Source organism: Bos grunniens, chromosome 14 (assembly GCF_055505025.1).
Source record: "Bos grunniens cultivar Pamir isolate PY7600 chromosome 14, Bosgru_T2T1.0, whole genome shotgun sequence".
Classification (NCBI taxonomy): Eukaryota; Metazoa; Chordata; class Mammalia; order Artiodactyla; family Bovidae; genus Bos; species Bos grunniens.
The window spans coordinates 73599550-73612242 of NC_141178.1; the positions used below are offsets into that span (position 1 = coordinate 73599550).

The following is a 12693-nucleotide window of genomic DNA, read 5'->3' on the forward strand; positions in this document are numbered from 1 at the left end:
TTTACAGGGCTGTGTACCTCCCCTTCCTGGCACTGGGGCACCTAGGATTTTGTCACTGTTTCTTTCCCCCACTGTGCGCTGCAGGTGCTTTGAGGTCAGGGTTCTTTCCCAGTTCAATATCACATCCTTACCATAGAGCAACGTTCCTGGCACAGGGCTGGTGTTCCATTAATATTTCTTGACCCAAGAAATAAATTACAGTAGTAAAACCAGCTAACACGTAGGCTGTGCTCATTAGATGGTGCCAGGAACTTTCCTAAGGAATATACATGTATTAATACCTTTAATGGAGAAGGCAATGGCACCCACTCCAGTACTCTTGCCTGGAGAATCCCAGGGACGGGGGAGCCTGGTGGGCTGCCGTCTCTGGGGTCGCACAGAGTCGGACATGACTAAAGCGACTTAGCAGCAGCAGCAGCAGCAGGTATTTAATACCTATTAGTTCCCTCTTCTCCTAAAATCCTGTTTGGTTTTTAATTTTTAAAAATTGTTACTCTTTCTTAAAAACTTTATCTTTTGTGTTGGGGTACAGCTGATTAACACTGTTTTGATAGTTTCAGGTGAACAGCAAAGGGACTCTGCCATACATTTACATGTATCCACGCTTCCCCAACTTCTCTCCCATCGTAGCATTTCTTTTCATTGGAAAGAGGACAGTGTCCTTTCTAAAAAATCTAACAAACCATATTTATGAGGGCTTTTGGTAATGTCATTATTTCAAGTCTTTAACTGTTGAAATGAACAATATGTTGCACCATTAAACACATGGTTAGATGCCCTGAATTCAAGGGCTTAAAAAAATTCAGCTAGTTCTTTTCTTTGTCTTATGTGCAAGTCTCAGTGGATGTCAAAAATATGAAAAGGCAGAGGTGCAAGGTTATTCTTTCAGCAGAATTTCTAATAGCAAAAGCTGGAAACAATCCAAGTGCTCATTTTGGTTGAATAAACTTATATACAGCTATAAAAAGAAACGAAGACTATTTCTCTATATGTACTTTGATGGGTTGGTATCTAAGGAGGAGAAATACACGCATAGTTTGCCATTACCGATCTAAGGAAAGGGGTATCCGTATATCTCTCTCTTTCCACATATATATATATTTCTTTATTTATTAAAAGTTGAAGTGCAAAAAAAAAATCATTACAATGAGATGAGGAAGATGGGGTGAAGGAATAGGGATACATTTAAACTTTAAAAATTGTATCTTGTTTTATAAACCTGACTTTTGAATCATGGAAATATTTTACTTAATTATGAAACTGGATGGAATTTTTAAAAGCTCAAACTATATAAAATTTTTTAAAATGACAAAAAAAAAAAAAGCTCAAACAAACAAACAAACCTACAGGTATAACCACACAGAGAGGAATTATTCCAAATGTCTTTTAACACAATAATTTGCAGGCATGTTCGTAGAGAGAAATATTCTAAGGCTAAAAAGAGCTCAACAAGAATCTTCAAAGTGTTTACAACAATCACCTGGTAGGTGGTGGTATCTGTGGTATTATTGTGGTTTTGGAAAAGACTCTTGAGAGTCCCTTGGACTGCAAAGAGATCAAACCAGTCAAGTACTAAAGGAAATTCCTGAATATTCATTGGGAAGACTGATGCTGAAGCTGAAGCTCCAATACTTTGGCCACCTGATGCAAAGAACTGACTCATCAGAAAAGATCCTGATGCTGGGAAAGATTGAAGGCAGGAGGAGAAGGGAACAAAAGAGGATAAGATGGCTGGATGGCATCACCAACTCGACGGATATGAGTTTGAGCAAGCTCTGGGGGTTGGTGATGGACAGGGAAGCCTAGTGTGCTGCAGTCCATGGGGTCACAAAGAGTTGGACACGACAGCAACCGAACTGAACTGATTGTATCTGAGGGGCTTCCTTGGTGGCTCAGACAGTAAGGAACCTGCCTGCAATGTGGGAGACCTGGGTTCAGTCTCTGGGTTGGGAAGATTCCCTGGAGAAGGGAATGGCTACCCACTCCAGTATTCTTGCCTGGAGAATTCCATGGACAGAGGAGTCTGGTGGGCCACAGTCCATGAGGTCACAAAGAGTTGGACATGACTGAGCACCTAATACTTTCATTTGCATTGTATCTGAGTTGCAAGATAAAGCAAATGAATAATCCTTTTCAACTTTTTGTATTCTGATTTCCCTTCCCAAACCATTTAGGAACTGGCTACATGAAAACAGTACCAAGAGTTTATGTGCCCTCAAAATTCATATTTTGAAATCTTAACCCTCAAAGTGATAGTATTCGGAGGTGGGGCCTTTGGGAGGTGTTTAGGTCATGAGGTTGGAACCTTCATGAATGAGATTAAGGTCTATAAAAGAGATCCCAGAGATGTCCCTGTGCCTTCTGCCATGTGAGGATGTAGTGAGAAGCCTATGAACCAGGACGTGGGTCCTCCTCACAGACACTGAATCTGCCAGCATCTTGGTCTTGGACTTCCTGTCCTCCACTGGGAGAAATAAATTTCTGAGTTTATAAAAGGAAAAAGAAAAGAGTACCAAAGGAACTAACAAACATTGTTTATATGTTTTGTGCCAGGCTCTTAACACAGAATGATAATTAACACAGGCTGAGTCCTTGTCTTGAACTGGGCACTGTACTTAGCATTTCAAACATACTGAAAGTCTTTTAATCACACCATGGCTCAACAAAGCAGGTACTTTTTTATGCCCGCTTTATAGCTAAGGAAACGGAGGCACAGGAAGGTAAAGTCAGGTGCCCAAGGTTTCACAAATAGAGGTTGGGCTTTGAACTCAGGGCATTTGGACTCCAAGCTGTGGCTCTTAACCCCTGCACTCTATGAACATGACTTCATTCAGCTGTTCCCCAATTCTTGATAGATAACTATTAGACTTTTCCTTTTGCAGGTAAAGAAATGGCAGGTCTGGGAGGTTGAACATCTCAAGGTCATCTATTCTTCCAGGAGCCTCGCTGGGATGCAAATTTAATAATTTGGTCCCAAGGCTTGAGTCTTTCTAAGCTGCACAATCCCAGTGCCTATCTTTATCAGACCCAGAAGTAAGCAACTAGAGACTTGACCTCGTTAATCTTTATCTTTGTGCTCAGGTGTGAGGTCCTTTGCTCTGAAAGGAGAGTTGAGGTCAAGCCCAAACCTCAGGGCTGCAGTGAATCAGGCATGAGGTGGGAGGCGCCTGGCTGTCTGCTCTCTTCTGTCCAACATTCGGGATGTTCACCTGCCTCGGAGGAAGAGGAAGTGTTTGGCGTATTGCTTTCACATATGTGCAGGATGAGAGTCCCAATTATTCGGTTACATAACTGCCTCCGTCACTCTGGAGATGTACTGTTACACATGCTCCCACTGGGATGATGCTGTGTACCAGGCATCGGTGGGGATTATTCAGGCTTTAATAAAAATAGGGGACCTCTGAGTCACCAGGGAACACAGTGGGAGCCGGTAGCAGAGCCTGGAGTGCACGGACTTGATCCGGATGAACAGGACTCTGATGGGCGTCATGAAATGATGCTTGAGGTGATGCAGTTCTGCAGAAAGGTATCCTCTAACAGATAGGCAGCACCACATGGTGGAGAGGGCATGGACCGAGAAGTTGGAGCATTTGCATCCCTGTTTCTGTCTGGTTCTCCTTTGTGACTTTGTGACCTCAAGTGACTTGAGTCTCTGCTGCTGCCTTGCGACCAGATGGATAATAACACTTTCTCTGTTTGTCTTAGACTCTTGCTTCCAAAGTAAAATATTAATAGCTCACGATGTTTGAGCAGTTACTCCAAGTGCAAATCACTGGGAGAGGTGTATTATAATTATATTCTCATATAATACTACAAAAAAACCTACAAAAAACCAATACTACAAATACTACAATACTACAGTTTTTTTTTAACTCTACAAAAAAACAGAAACTGTTACTATCATACCCACTTTATAAGTGAGAAAATGGAGATACAGAATGTTGGATAAATGACTGAATGTCACTTATCTATTGAATGGCAGAGTTGGAGTTTGAATAATATCTACCCACTCCAAAGGTTACATCTGTAACTGCTACAGTTATGGGATGGAGCTATGTCATTTTAAAACCTTTTGAGGGACTTCCTTGGAGGTCCATGGGTTAAGACTGCTTTCCAATGCAAGGGGTGCGGGTTTAATCCATGCTCGGGGAACTAAGATCCCACATGACTTGCAGCCAAAAAAACCAAAGCATGAAACAGAAACAGTATTGTAGCAAATTCAATAAAGACTTTAAAAATGGTCCACATCAAAAAAAAATCTCTTAAAAAACCTTTTGAAGGTTAAAAATAAAAAAGAAAATAATCAGATATCACTTAAGTACTCAGGCCCTCATTATTCACTTACTTGCTCTTACTTTATTCATATTCTTCATGAGATGTGGTTATCTGCTTTTGCAGGACAAGTGGAGAATAGAATAAACTGAATCAGAATTTCAGAAGAGCTTTGAGGAGGCACTAAGAGGCACAGAGTAATCCTTAAGGTAACAGGGAAGATAGAAACAGCTTTCCTATTCTAGAATGAGCCCCGACCCCGCTTCTGAACTTTCTCTTAGCCATCTCTGAGAATTTCTCACGTGTCAGTTTAAAACCCATGTGATGGAGTATACGCACACTTTTCTATAGGATTGCCTTGTCTGATTGTCATTTGTATGTCAGATGAAGAATTTCTCCCCTGTAACTAGAAGTCATCAGGACGTGGAGGACATGATCCCAGCTCTCACAGAAAACCAGAAAGACCTAAGTCGGGGGATACTGCCATTGGCCAGACTTTGACCTTTGGCTTAGTGTTACAGCTGAAACTGAAAAGCAAGGTGAGGTCATATTGTGGGACGGAATGCCCTTGGTGCTGTGAAGATACACAGACAGTGCTTTTTGTTTTTCCCCTGATCGAGAAAGTGGAAAGGTGGGCTCTGGAGACTGATCTGGGGTTGAATTCTAGTTCTCTCACTTTCTAGCTCAGCAGCCTGACTTCCTTCATCTGTAAAACAAGATCCATCATAACGACCATTCAGGTTGTTGAGATGGTTCGATAATTCAGGTGAAGTGCCAGACACATAATAGGCGGCTGATACATGTTAACTCTTGCCTTCTTTCCTTCGATTGCCAGGTTTAGTTTTATTGACTTTGTTCCCCTGAGCACATTTTACCATCAGCTTCCCAGGTGGCTCAGTGGTGAAGAATACACCTGCCAAGCAGGGGACGCCATTTTGATTGCTGGGTTGGGGAGATCCCCTGGCAATCTACTTCAGTTTTCTTGCCTGGGAAATCCATGAACAGAGGAGCCTGGTGGGCTATAGTCCACAGGGTCACAAAAGAGTCAGACACGACTTACTGACTAAACAACATGTTACCATCCCGCTTTATTACAAATAACTTTATGTATGTATCTCTAGCTTCCTGGGGCTTTTGGCTGTTTCATCGCTGGTTTCTCAGGATTCATTACCTCCCTGTCTCCATGGTGATTTCTCAGTGGTATGTTTCTATTTCTGCTCTGGCTGATAGTCTTCTTGTTTTTTTCCTTTCCTGGTTACTTTTATTTTTTTGAAGTACACGCACAGAGAGACGGACTGGGATCCAGAGCACGGCAGTGAAGCAGACGTCCTGGCTCTAGCAGAAAGTGATGAGTGTTGCTGCATTCATGGTCTGAGTCTGCATGGAGAAATCCTACCAGTTGTGGAGAACAGGTGACATCTCTTGGGTGAGGCCTGGTATGATGCTCCATGCAGAATAATTTCCTGCATCTCTGACTCTTGAGGTCCTTGGACAAGGCTGGTCCACGCATAGCACATCCCACATTGCATTATTTAGTGTTCACTCTCCTCCAGGAGACAGGAAGCCTTGGGGCTGGGGGTGGGGTTTTGTACGAGGCTATCCATGGTGCCCGCCCCAGATCCTGGCAGACAGGGAAGTGGCATCAATACTATAGGCTCTTTATCTACTCAGGACAAATCAATGATGAAGTGCCTCCTCTATCTCTGGAAAGGCAGTGCTCAAAATGCTACATACAATCATCTCAAATGATTCTTCAAAACAGCCCTAGTCAGGAATTACTGTCTTACTTTAAAGAGGAGGAAACAGAGAGTCAGGAGAAGGCCACAAACTTCTTGGAGGCAGGGTGGGATTGGAACCTTGGTTAGGATGGTCCTCAAGCCGGATTGGGAGTTTGGAATAGGCATGTGCCTGTGAGTGTGCATGCTACGTTGTTTCAGCCGTATCCTACTCTGTGGGACCCTGTGGACTGTAGTTTTCCAGGCTCCTCTGTCCATAGGATTCTCCAGGCAAGAATACTGGAGTCCGTTCTATGCCTTCCTCCAGAGGATCTTCCCGACCCAGGAATCGAACCCACGTCTCTTATGTCTCCTGCATTGGCAGGCGGGTTCTTTGCCACTAGCACCACCCAGTTGGCATGTACACGTACCTATATTTAAAACAGATAGCTAACAAGGAAGAAGGAAACAGCAGCCCGCTCCAGTGTCCTTGCGTGGAAAAGTCCGTGGACAGAGGAGCCTGGCGGGCTGTACAGTCCATGGAACTACAAAAGGGTCAGACACGATTTAGCAAACAAACAATGATTGTATAGCACAGGGAACCTTGCTCCATACTCTGTGTGTGTGTGTGTGTGTGTGTGTGTGTGTGAGTTGCTCAGCCATGTCTGACTCTTTGAGATCCTATGGACTGTAGCCTACCAGGCTCCTCTGTCTACCACTCCTCTGGAGTGGGTTGCCATTTCCTTCTCCAGAGGATCTTTCCAACCCAGGGATTGAACCTATGTCTCCTGAGTTGCAGGCAGATTCTTTACTATCTGAACTCAATACTCTGTAATAACCTAAATGGGAAAAGATTTTAAAAAAGAATAGATACATATATAACTGAATCACTTTGCTGTACATTTGAAACTAATATAACATTTTAACTCAACCATACTCCAATAGAAAATAAAAATTAAAAAAAAGCCCAAACACAAAAATCCCCAAATCTGATTTACACAACTTCCATTGTTATTGTTTAGTTGCTAGGTTGTGTCAGACCCCTTGTGACCCCATGGACTATAGCCTGCCAGGCTCCTCTGTCCATGGGATCTCCCAGGCAAGAATATTTGAGTGGGTTGCCATTTCCTTCTCCAGGGGAATCTTCCCGACCCAGGGATCAAACCTGGGTCTTCTACATTGACAGGAAGATTCTTTACCACTGTCCCATCAGGTCAACTTCCATAGTAATAGTTTTATCCAGGCAACAGAACTGGGAGAGATCCCAGCTGGCCTCAGCCAGAAATTGAAAGCTCTGTTTTTTTTCCCCTTATAATCATTTCATTGAAGGAGATACACCAAAAGGGAATGAAAACCATATTGCTCTCCAAATCATCTCCAACTTAGTTTTTTATTAAGTGTTCCATACTAGGAATTGTTTTGTTAAGAATCACAACTTGCTGGGAATTCCCTGGCAGTCCAATCATTAGGACTCAGTGCTTTTAACTACTGGGGCCTAGGTTCAAACCCTGGTCAGGAAACTAAGATCCCACAAGCCATGCATGGCTCAGCCAAGGGGCAAAAAAAAAAAAAAAAAAAAAGGGAGGGGGAGAAACAAAAGAAAATAAAAGAAGAAGAAAAAGAAGAATTGCCACTTGCTGCAAGCTACTAAAAGTCATTTATGCAGAGGTGAGTGGTGGCCCCCCAGGCCAGTTTTATGGCAGCAGGAAATGCCAGGTAACCACAGGCAGTCAGAGGAAGACGTCAGATTACCTGCTGTCCATGGTAGAAAACGGCAAGAAGAAACATGGCCATTAGCAGCAGTGACGCTTCCTTGGTCCCCAGGAAATCTCTGTCAGGAGGAGAAATGCAAATAGTGGCGTGGTTATTGACAACTATGAAGGGACTTCAAGGAGACCCATTATGAAACTGAGATTCAGACTGGAGTGGGATAAAAAGAAAGGAGCAGCTGTTTTCTGAGCTCCCACTGTATGATAGGGGCTCTCTGAAGGCCTCCACGTAGGCTAATTGGAAACCAGTTGACCCCCAAGGTCACAAGGTCACGTAGGTCATACCTGGTGGAAGACTCCAGAGTCTAGCATCTAGACAATGCATTCACATTAATAATGATGTCTTCTATTGCAAAAAGATTTTTTCTAAATTTCAAGGAGGTCTTACACTTTCTTGTCACAAAGGTCCATGTGAAGACAGACACTCTTTCTTCAGTGTCATCCCACTTAAGAGACAGGCACATGGTACTTGCTATGCAGCAGTGCCTGTTCTCAGTACTCTAAGAATCACACTTAGGTTTTTATTACAAAGTCTTATTGCAATTTTGGGCACTGTTGTTCTCCTTTACAATCTCTTTTCTGCATGGCTGCTAGAGTTTTGTTTTTTTAATACCAAGAAGAAAAGAGGGCAACAGAGGACAAGGTGGTTTGATGGCATCACTGACTCAGTGAACATGAGTTTGAGCAGACTCCAGGAGATGGTGAAGGACAGAGGAACCTGGCATGCTGCAGTCCTTGGGGTCGCAGACTCAGACATGACTTAGTGACTGAACAACAACAAAACCAGATCACATTACTCGTTTGCTTTATAGCTTCCCAACCAAAAGCATACACATACTCAGAACTCATTCAAAGGTAACTTGACTCTGATGTGTTAAGGGACACAACAGGGCCATCAGAGATGAGATTCAGTGCTCAGAGAGTAGAATGGGCGTAAATATGGTGGCACCCAGGCCATCTCCAGCCTTCCCTTTTCTATTCTCCCTGGAGACTAGCAGGAGGAGCATGGGGCTCAGGGCAATACAGCATGAACTCAGCTGCCAAGGCTGGCTTTTCACCTCGCCTTACACTAAAAGACCCTCCCAGCTTACACAGGGCCAGACCCAGTCCAGCTCTCCAGGCAGAACAGAGATTCAGGAATGGAAATGTGCTTTCTCTTGGGGAGATACTGTGCACATGGGGACCCAGGGCTCCGAGGAACTCTGTAGGCTGCAACAAGATGCAGATTCATGAATTCCCAGTTCCATCTGCTTTTCCTTGGAGATAAGATGCTAATAATAGATGAAACTCATTATTACATCTCTTTTCTGTAGCCCCAGTGAAACACATAATTATTGACCATCTACTGTGCACCAGGCACATGATAGGGTACAGAACTGAAGAAGATACCTTGCCTTTGCCCTCAGTACAGTTCAGTAAAGGAAAGAACTAGACAGATGGTTTCATAACATGGTATAACCCATAGTAAGGATACACTCTGGCTGCCATGGGCATATAAGGGAAGAGAAAGTAAACTAGGCTGGATATTCAGGCAAGACTCAAGAGCTGAATATCAAAGGTTGATAAGAGTCAATCCTAAAGGAAATCAGTCCTGAATATTCATTGGAAGGACTGATGTTGAAGCTGAAACTCCAATACCTTGGTCACCTGATGCAAAGAGCTGACTCATTTGAAAAGATCCTGATGCTAGGAAAGATTGAAGGTGGGAGAAGGGGATGACAGAGGATGGGATGGCTGAATGGTATCACCAACTCGATGAACATGAGTTTGAGTAAGCTCTGGGAGTTGGTGATGGACAAGGAAGCCTGGTGTGCTGCAGTCCATGGGGTTGCAAAGAGTTGGACACAACTGAGCAACTGAACCAAACTGAACTGAAGAGTTTGGGAGGAAAAGGGGGGAGGGGAGTCTATAGGTATGAGACACAGATCTTGCTTAGCTAACAGCTGGTTTACAAGCCTCTAGTGCAGGGAGGATAAATAAATACCATACATCCAGTCTTAGGCCACACGCAGACTCAGCAGGAGAGAGTGCTCAGATCTGGTTGAGCTGTACAGTTACAGCTGGACTGTGAGTCATATATTGCCATCCAGAATTTTAGCGGCTAGAATTCATTCATTCACTCAGTCATAGTCACCACAGTGCTGTGCACAGGGACATACTAACAGAACCCTTTTTTCATGTCACAATTCTCTGGCCCTTCAAGCTTGTGGACACCTGACAAAATAAAATGCTGTACTCATGCAGACCCAGCTTTCAGTCTCAGCTCTGCTGCTGACCAATGGTTTGACCTTGGACAAGCTACTCAATACCTCTGAACCTCAGTTTGTTGCCTTGGGAAGGACTCTAGTTGCATTTACCCCCTTAATTGTGAGAAATAATTGACCAAATTTTGGCAACACACATGCTTGGCATGGTGTGTGGCCCATGTCTCCCTCTCTTTACCCCTTAAAGCTCCCAGTACATCAACTTGCTCCTAGTGGCGGCATTTTACAACATCATCATTCACACGGCTTAGATTGAATGGGACATGTCCTGTGTTCAGCTCCTCATGAATACAGCCTGAACGCCTGCTCTGACTGACACTTCTGATATGCTTTCCTTTGCGATGCAGAAGAATTTTTAAAGCTCAGCAACGTATCACATAAAACATACCTTCAAGAGAAAACGTAAATACATCTTAAATCATTATGAAAGTAATGGTTGACTAAAAATAGAGAGATCACATTCGGAAGAAAAGTAAAGGAAAATTATGAATGGTTGTTGAGTCTTCAGGATGTATTTCAGATGGAAAAAATATGGCCTGAGTAGAGACTACAGAAAATGCACAGTAAGTTAGCCAGGCCAAAGAACATCCAGAAAGAATTGTGAGTTGAAAGGATTTTTTCTTCTTTGTAATTTCTATGACTATTTGAAGAACTTCCAAAGAGAGCCAAATGGCTGAAATTTGTACAAAACTATAATACTTTGTCAGATATCAAGTGGCAGAGACACGAAACCAAGGACATTTGGAACTAATTTATTTGTGTTAACAAAATTACTGAATTGATAGTATCCTCACCCTATGCTCATAGAAAAGGACATAATTAAGTGAAGGCACATGTAGAAAAATGTGATCCTCAGGGCTACCACAATCTTCAGAGACCATCTTATCTGATACCTCATTAACTTAATATTTAATTTGAGCATTGATCATTGCAGAGTACTCATACTAGCTGTAGTGAATTTGGAAGCTAATACAAATTCACAAATAAAAAAAATAAAAATTGTTCTTCAGCGGATCACCCAGAGAAAACAATGATTAGTATTTTGGAATCGGCTCAATATCATTTCCTTTTCCTTCATGCAAAAATATATTTATGCTTCCAAATTTAGAATCAGAGGGTTCAGACTGCTTGGTAACATATTTTTGCACTGAGTATGTATATGAAAATACTTCTGTGTAATTAAATACTGCACGATATGAATTTAATGGACCCATCGAATTCCATATTATGTGTGCCATACATCATATAATGGTCCTTGCAAGCCTTTCAATTTACTGGTTGAAGACTAAGGCCCAGAAAGAATAAGATGCTTGCTCAAGGTCACATAGCTGATTTGTGTCCCAGGATGAGAATTCACATCTCAGGCACCAAGTCAGAGCGTTAGCCATTGCGCATCTGATGCCAAATTTTAATGCTGCAATTAGTTCCCATTTCCCCTTGTGAAACCCAAAATAAACCAGCCAGTCCGAATTTATCTCTTATTCTGTTGCCATACTGCATTTGCTTAGCACTGATTTTATGTCATACCTCTAATAACACTTTGTGTACATTGCCTACTTTAATTGTCACAGCAGCACTTAAAATATTATTCTCCCTGTTCTAGTAAAGCAGAAACTGAGACTCAGATGTTAAATGAGACACAAATCTAGTGAATGGTGAAAGCTGACTATCAATCCACATCTTAATGATGCTTTTTCAGTAAGCTACCACGGCTTTCTAACATGCACTTACTTATAATTACTTGCCTCTAAGCTCCTTGTCCCAGATGGCTCAGTGGTATAGAACCTCCCTGCCAATGTAGGAGAAGAGGCAGTGGGTTCAATTCCTGGGTCAGGAAGATCCCCTGGAGGAGGGCATGGTAACCCACTCCAGTATTCTTGCCTAGAGAATCCCATGGAGAGAGGACCCTGGAGGGCTATAATCCATAGGGTCGCAAAGAGCCAGACACGACTGAAGTGATTTAGTAGGCAAGCTCCTTACAGTATCTTATTCATTTGTGCATCTGCAGAAGCTACCAAAGCCCATGGCAAAGGTTATGACACTTTGGTTCAGAAGCAAATTCTACCGACAGCATGGGGATCACATGGTTTGTGGGTGAATGAATGTGTGCTCAGTTGCTCAGCTGTGTGAGACTCTTTGCAGCCCTGTGCACTGTAACCTGCCAGGCTCCTCTGTTCATGAAATTTCCCAGGCAAGAATATTGGAGTGGGTTGCCATGCCCTCTCCAGGGATCTTCCCACTAACAGGATCAAACCCACATCTCTTCTGTCTCCTGCATTGGCAGATGGATTCTTTACTACTGAGACACCCAGGAGATCATAGGCTGTAGGTAGATGAAACAGCTTACTGTGAACTAGTGGTGTAATAGGATTCCAAATGAACTACTATTTCCATCAGTCACTCATTCATTTCATTCAACAAACATTTAGTTGGGCACCTGCTGCCAGATACTCCACTAAGTGCCAAAATTATGAACATGGGTAATGGCCCTTGCCCTTAAAAGCTCCTATTCTAACAGAGGAGGAGGACATGGAAATCAATGATTCAAACAGACAGAGATAAGTGCAATGATAAAAAATTATATGCACAGATTAGAAAATGAGGAATGATCAGAGACGGCTTCATGGAGGAGGCAGTCTTGAGCATGGTTGGCAAGGGGAAGAAAGTGCAGAG

General features: G+C 42.8%; 1 protein-coding gene across 6 annotated transcripts in view; it reads right to left on the minus strand.

Moving 5' to 3' along the window:
- The window catches only part of ADCY8 (adenylate cyclase 8), a 227919-nt gene that overhangs the window by 19887 nt on the left and 195339 nt on the right, over positions 1-12693 (minus strand). For all 6 annotated transcript variants that reach the window (XR_015140304.1, XR_015140305.1, XM_086335569.1 and 3 more), the window contains one exon: positions 7740-7818. Coding sequence is in view for 4 of the 6 variants with exons in the window: in XM_086335569.1 (XP_086191695.1) it covers positions 7740-7818 (79 nt within the window). In the remaining 2 variants the exon portion in view is untranslated. The remainder of the gene's footprint in view (positions 1-7739; positions 7819-12693) is intronic.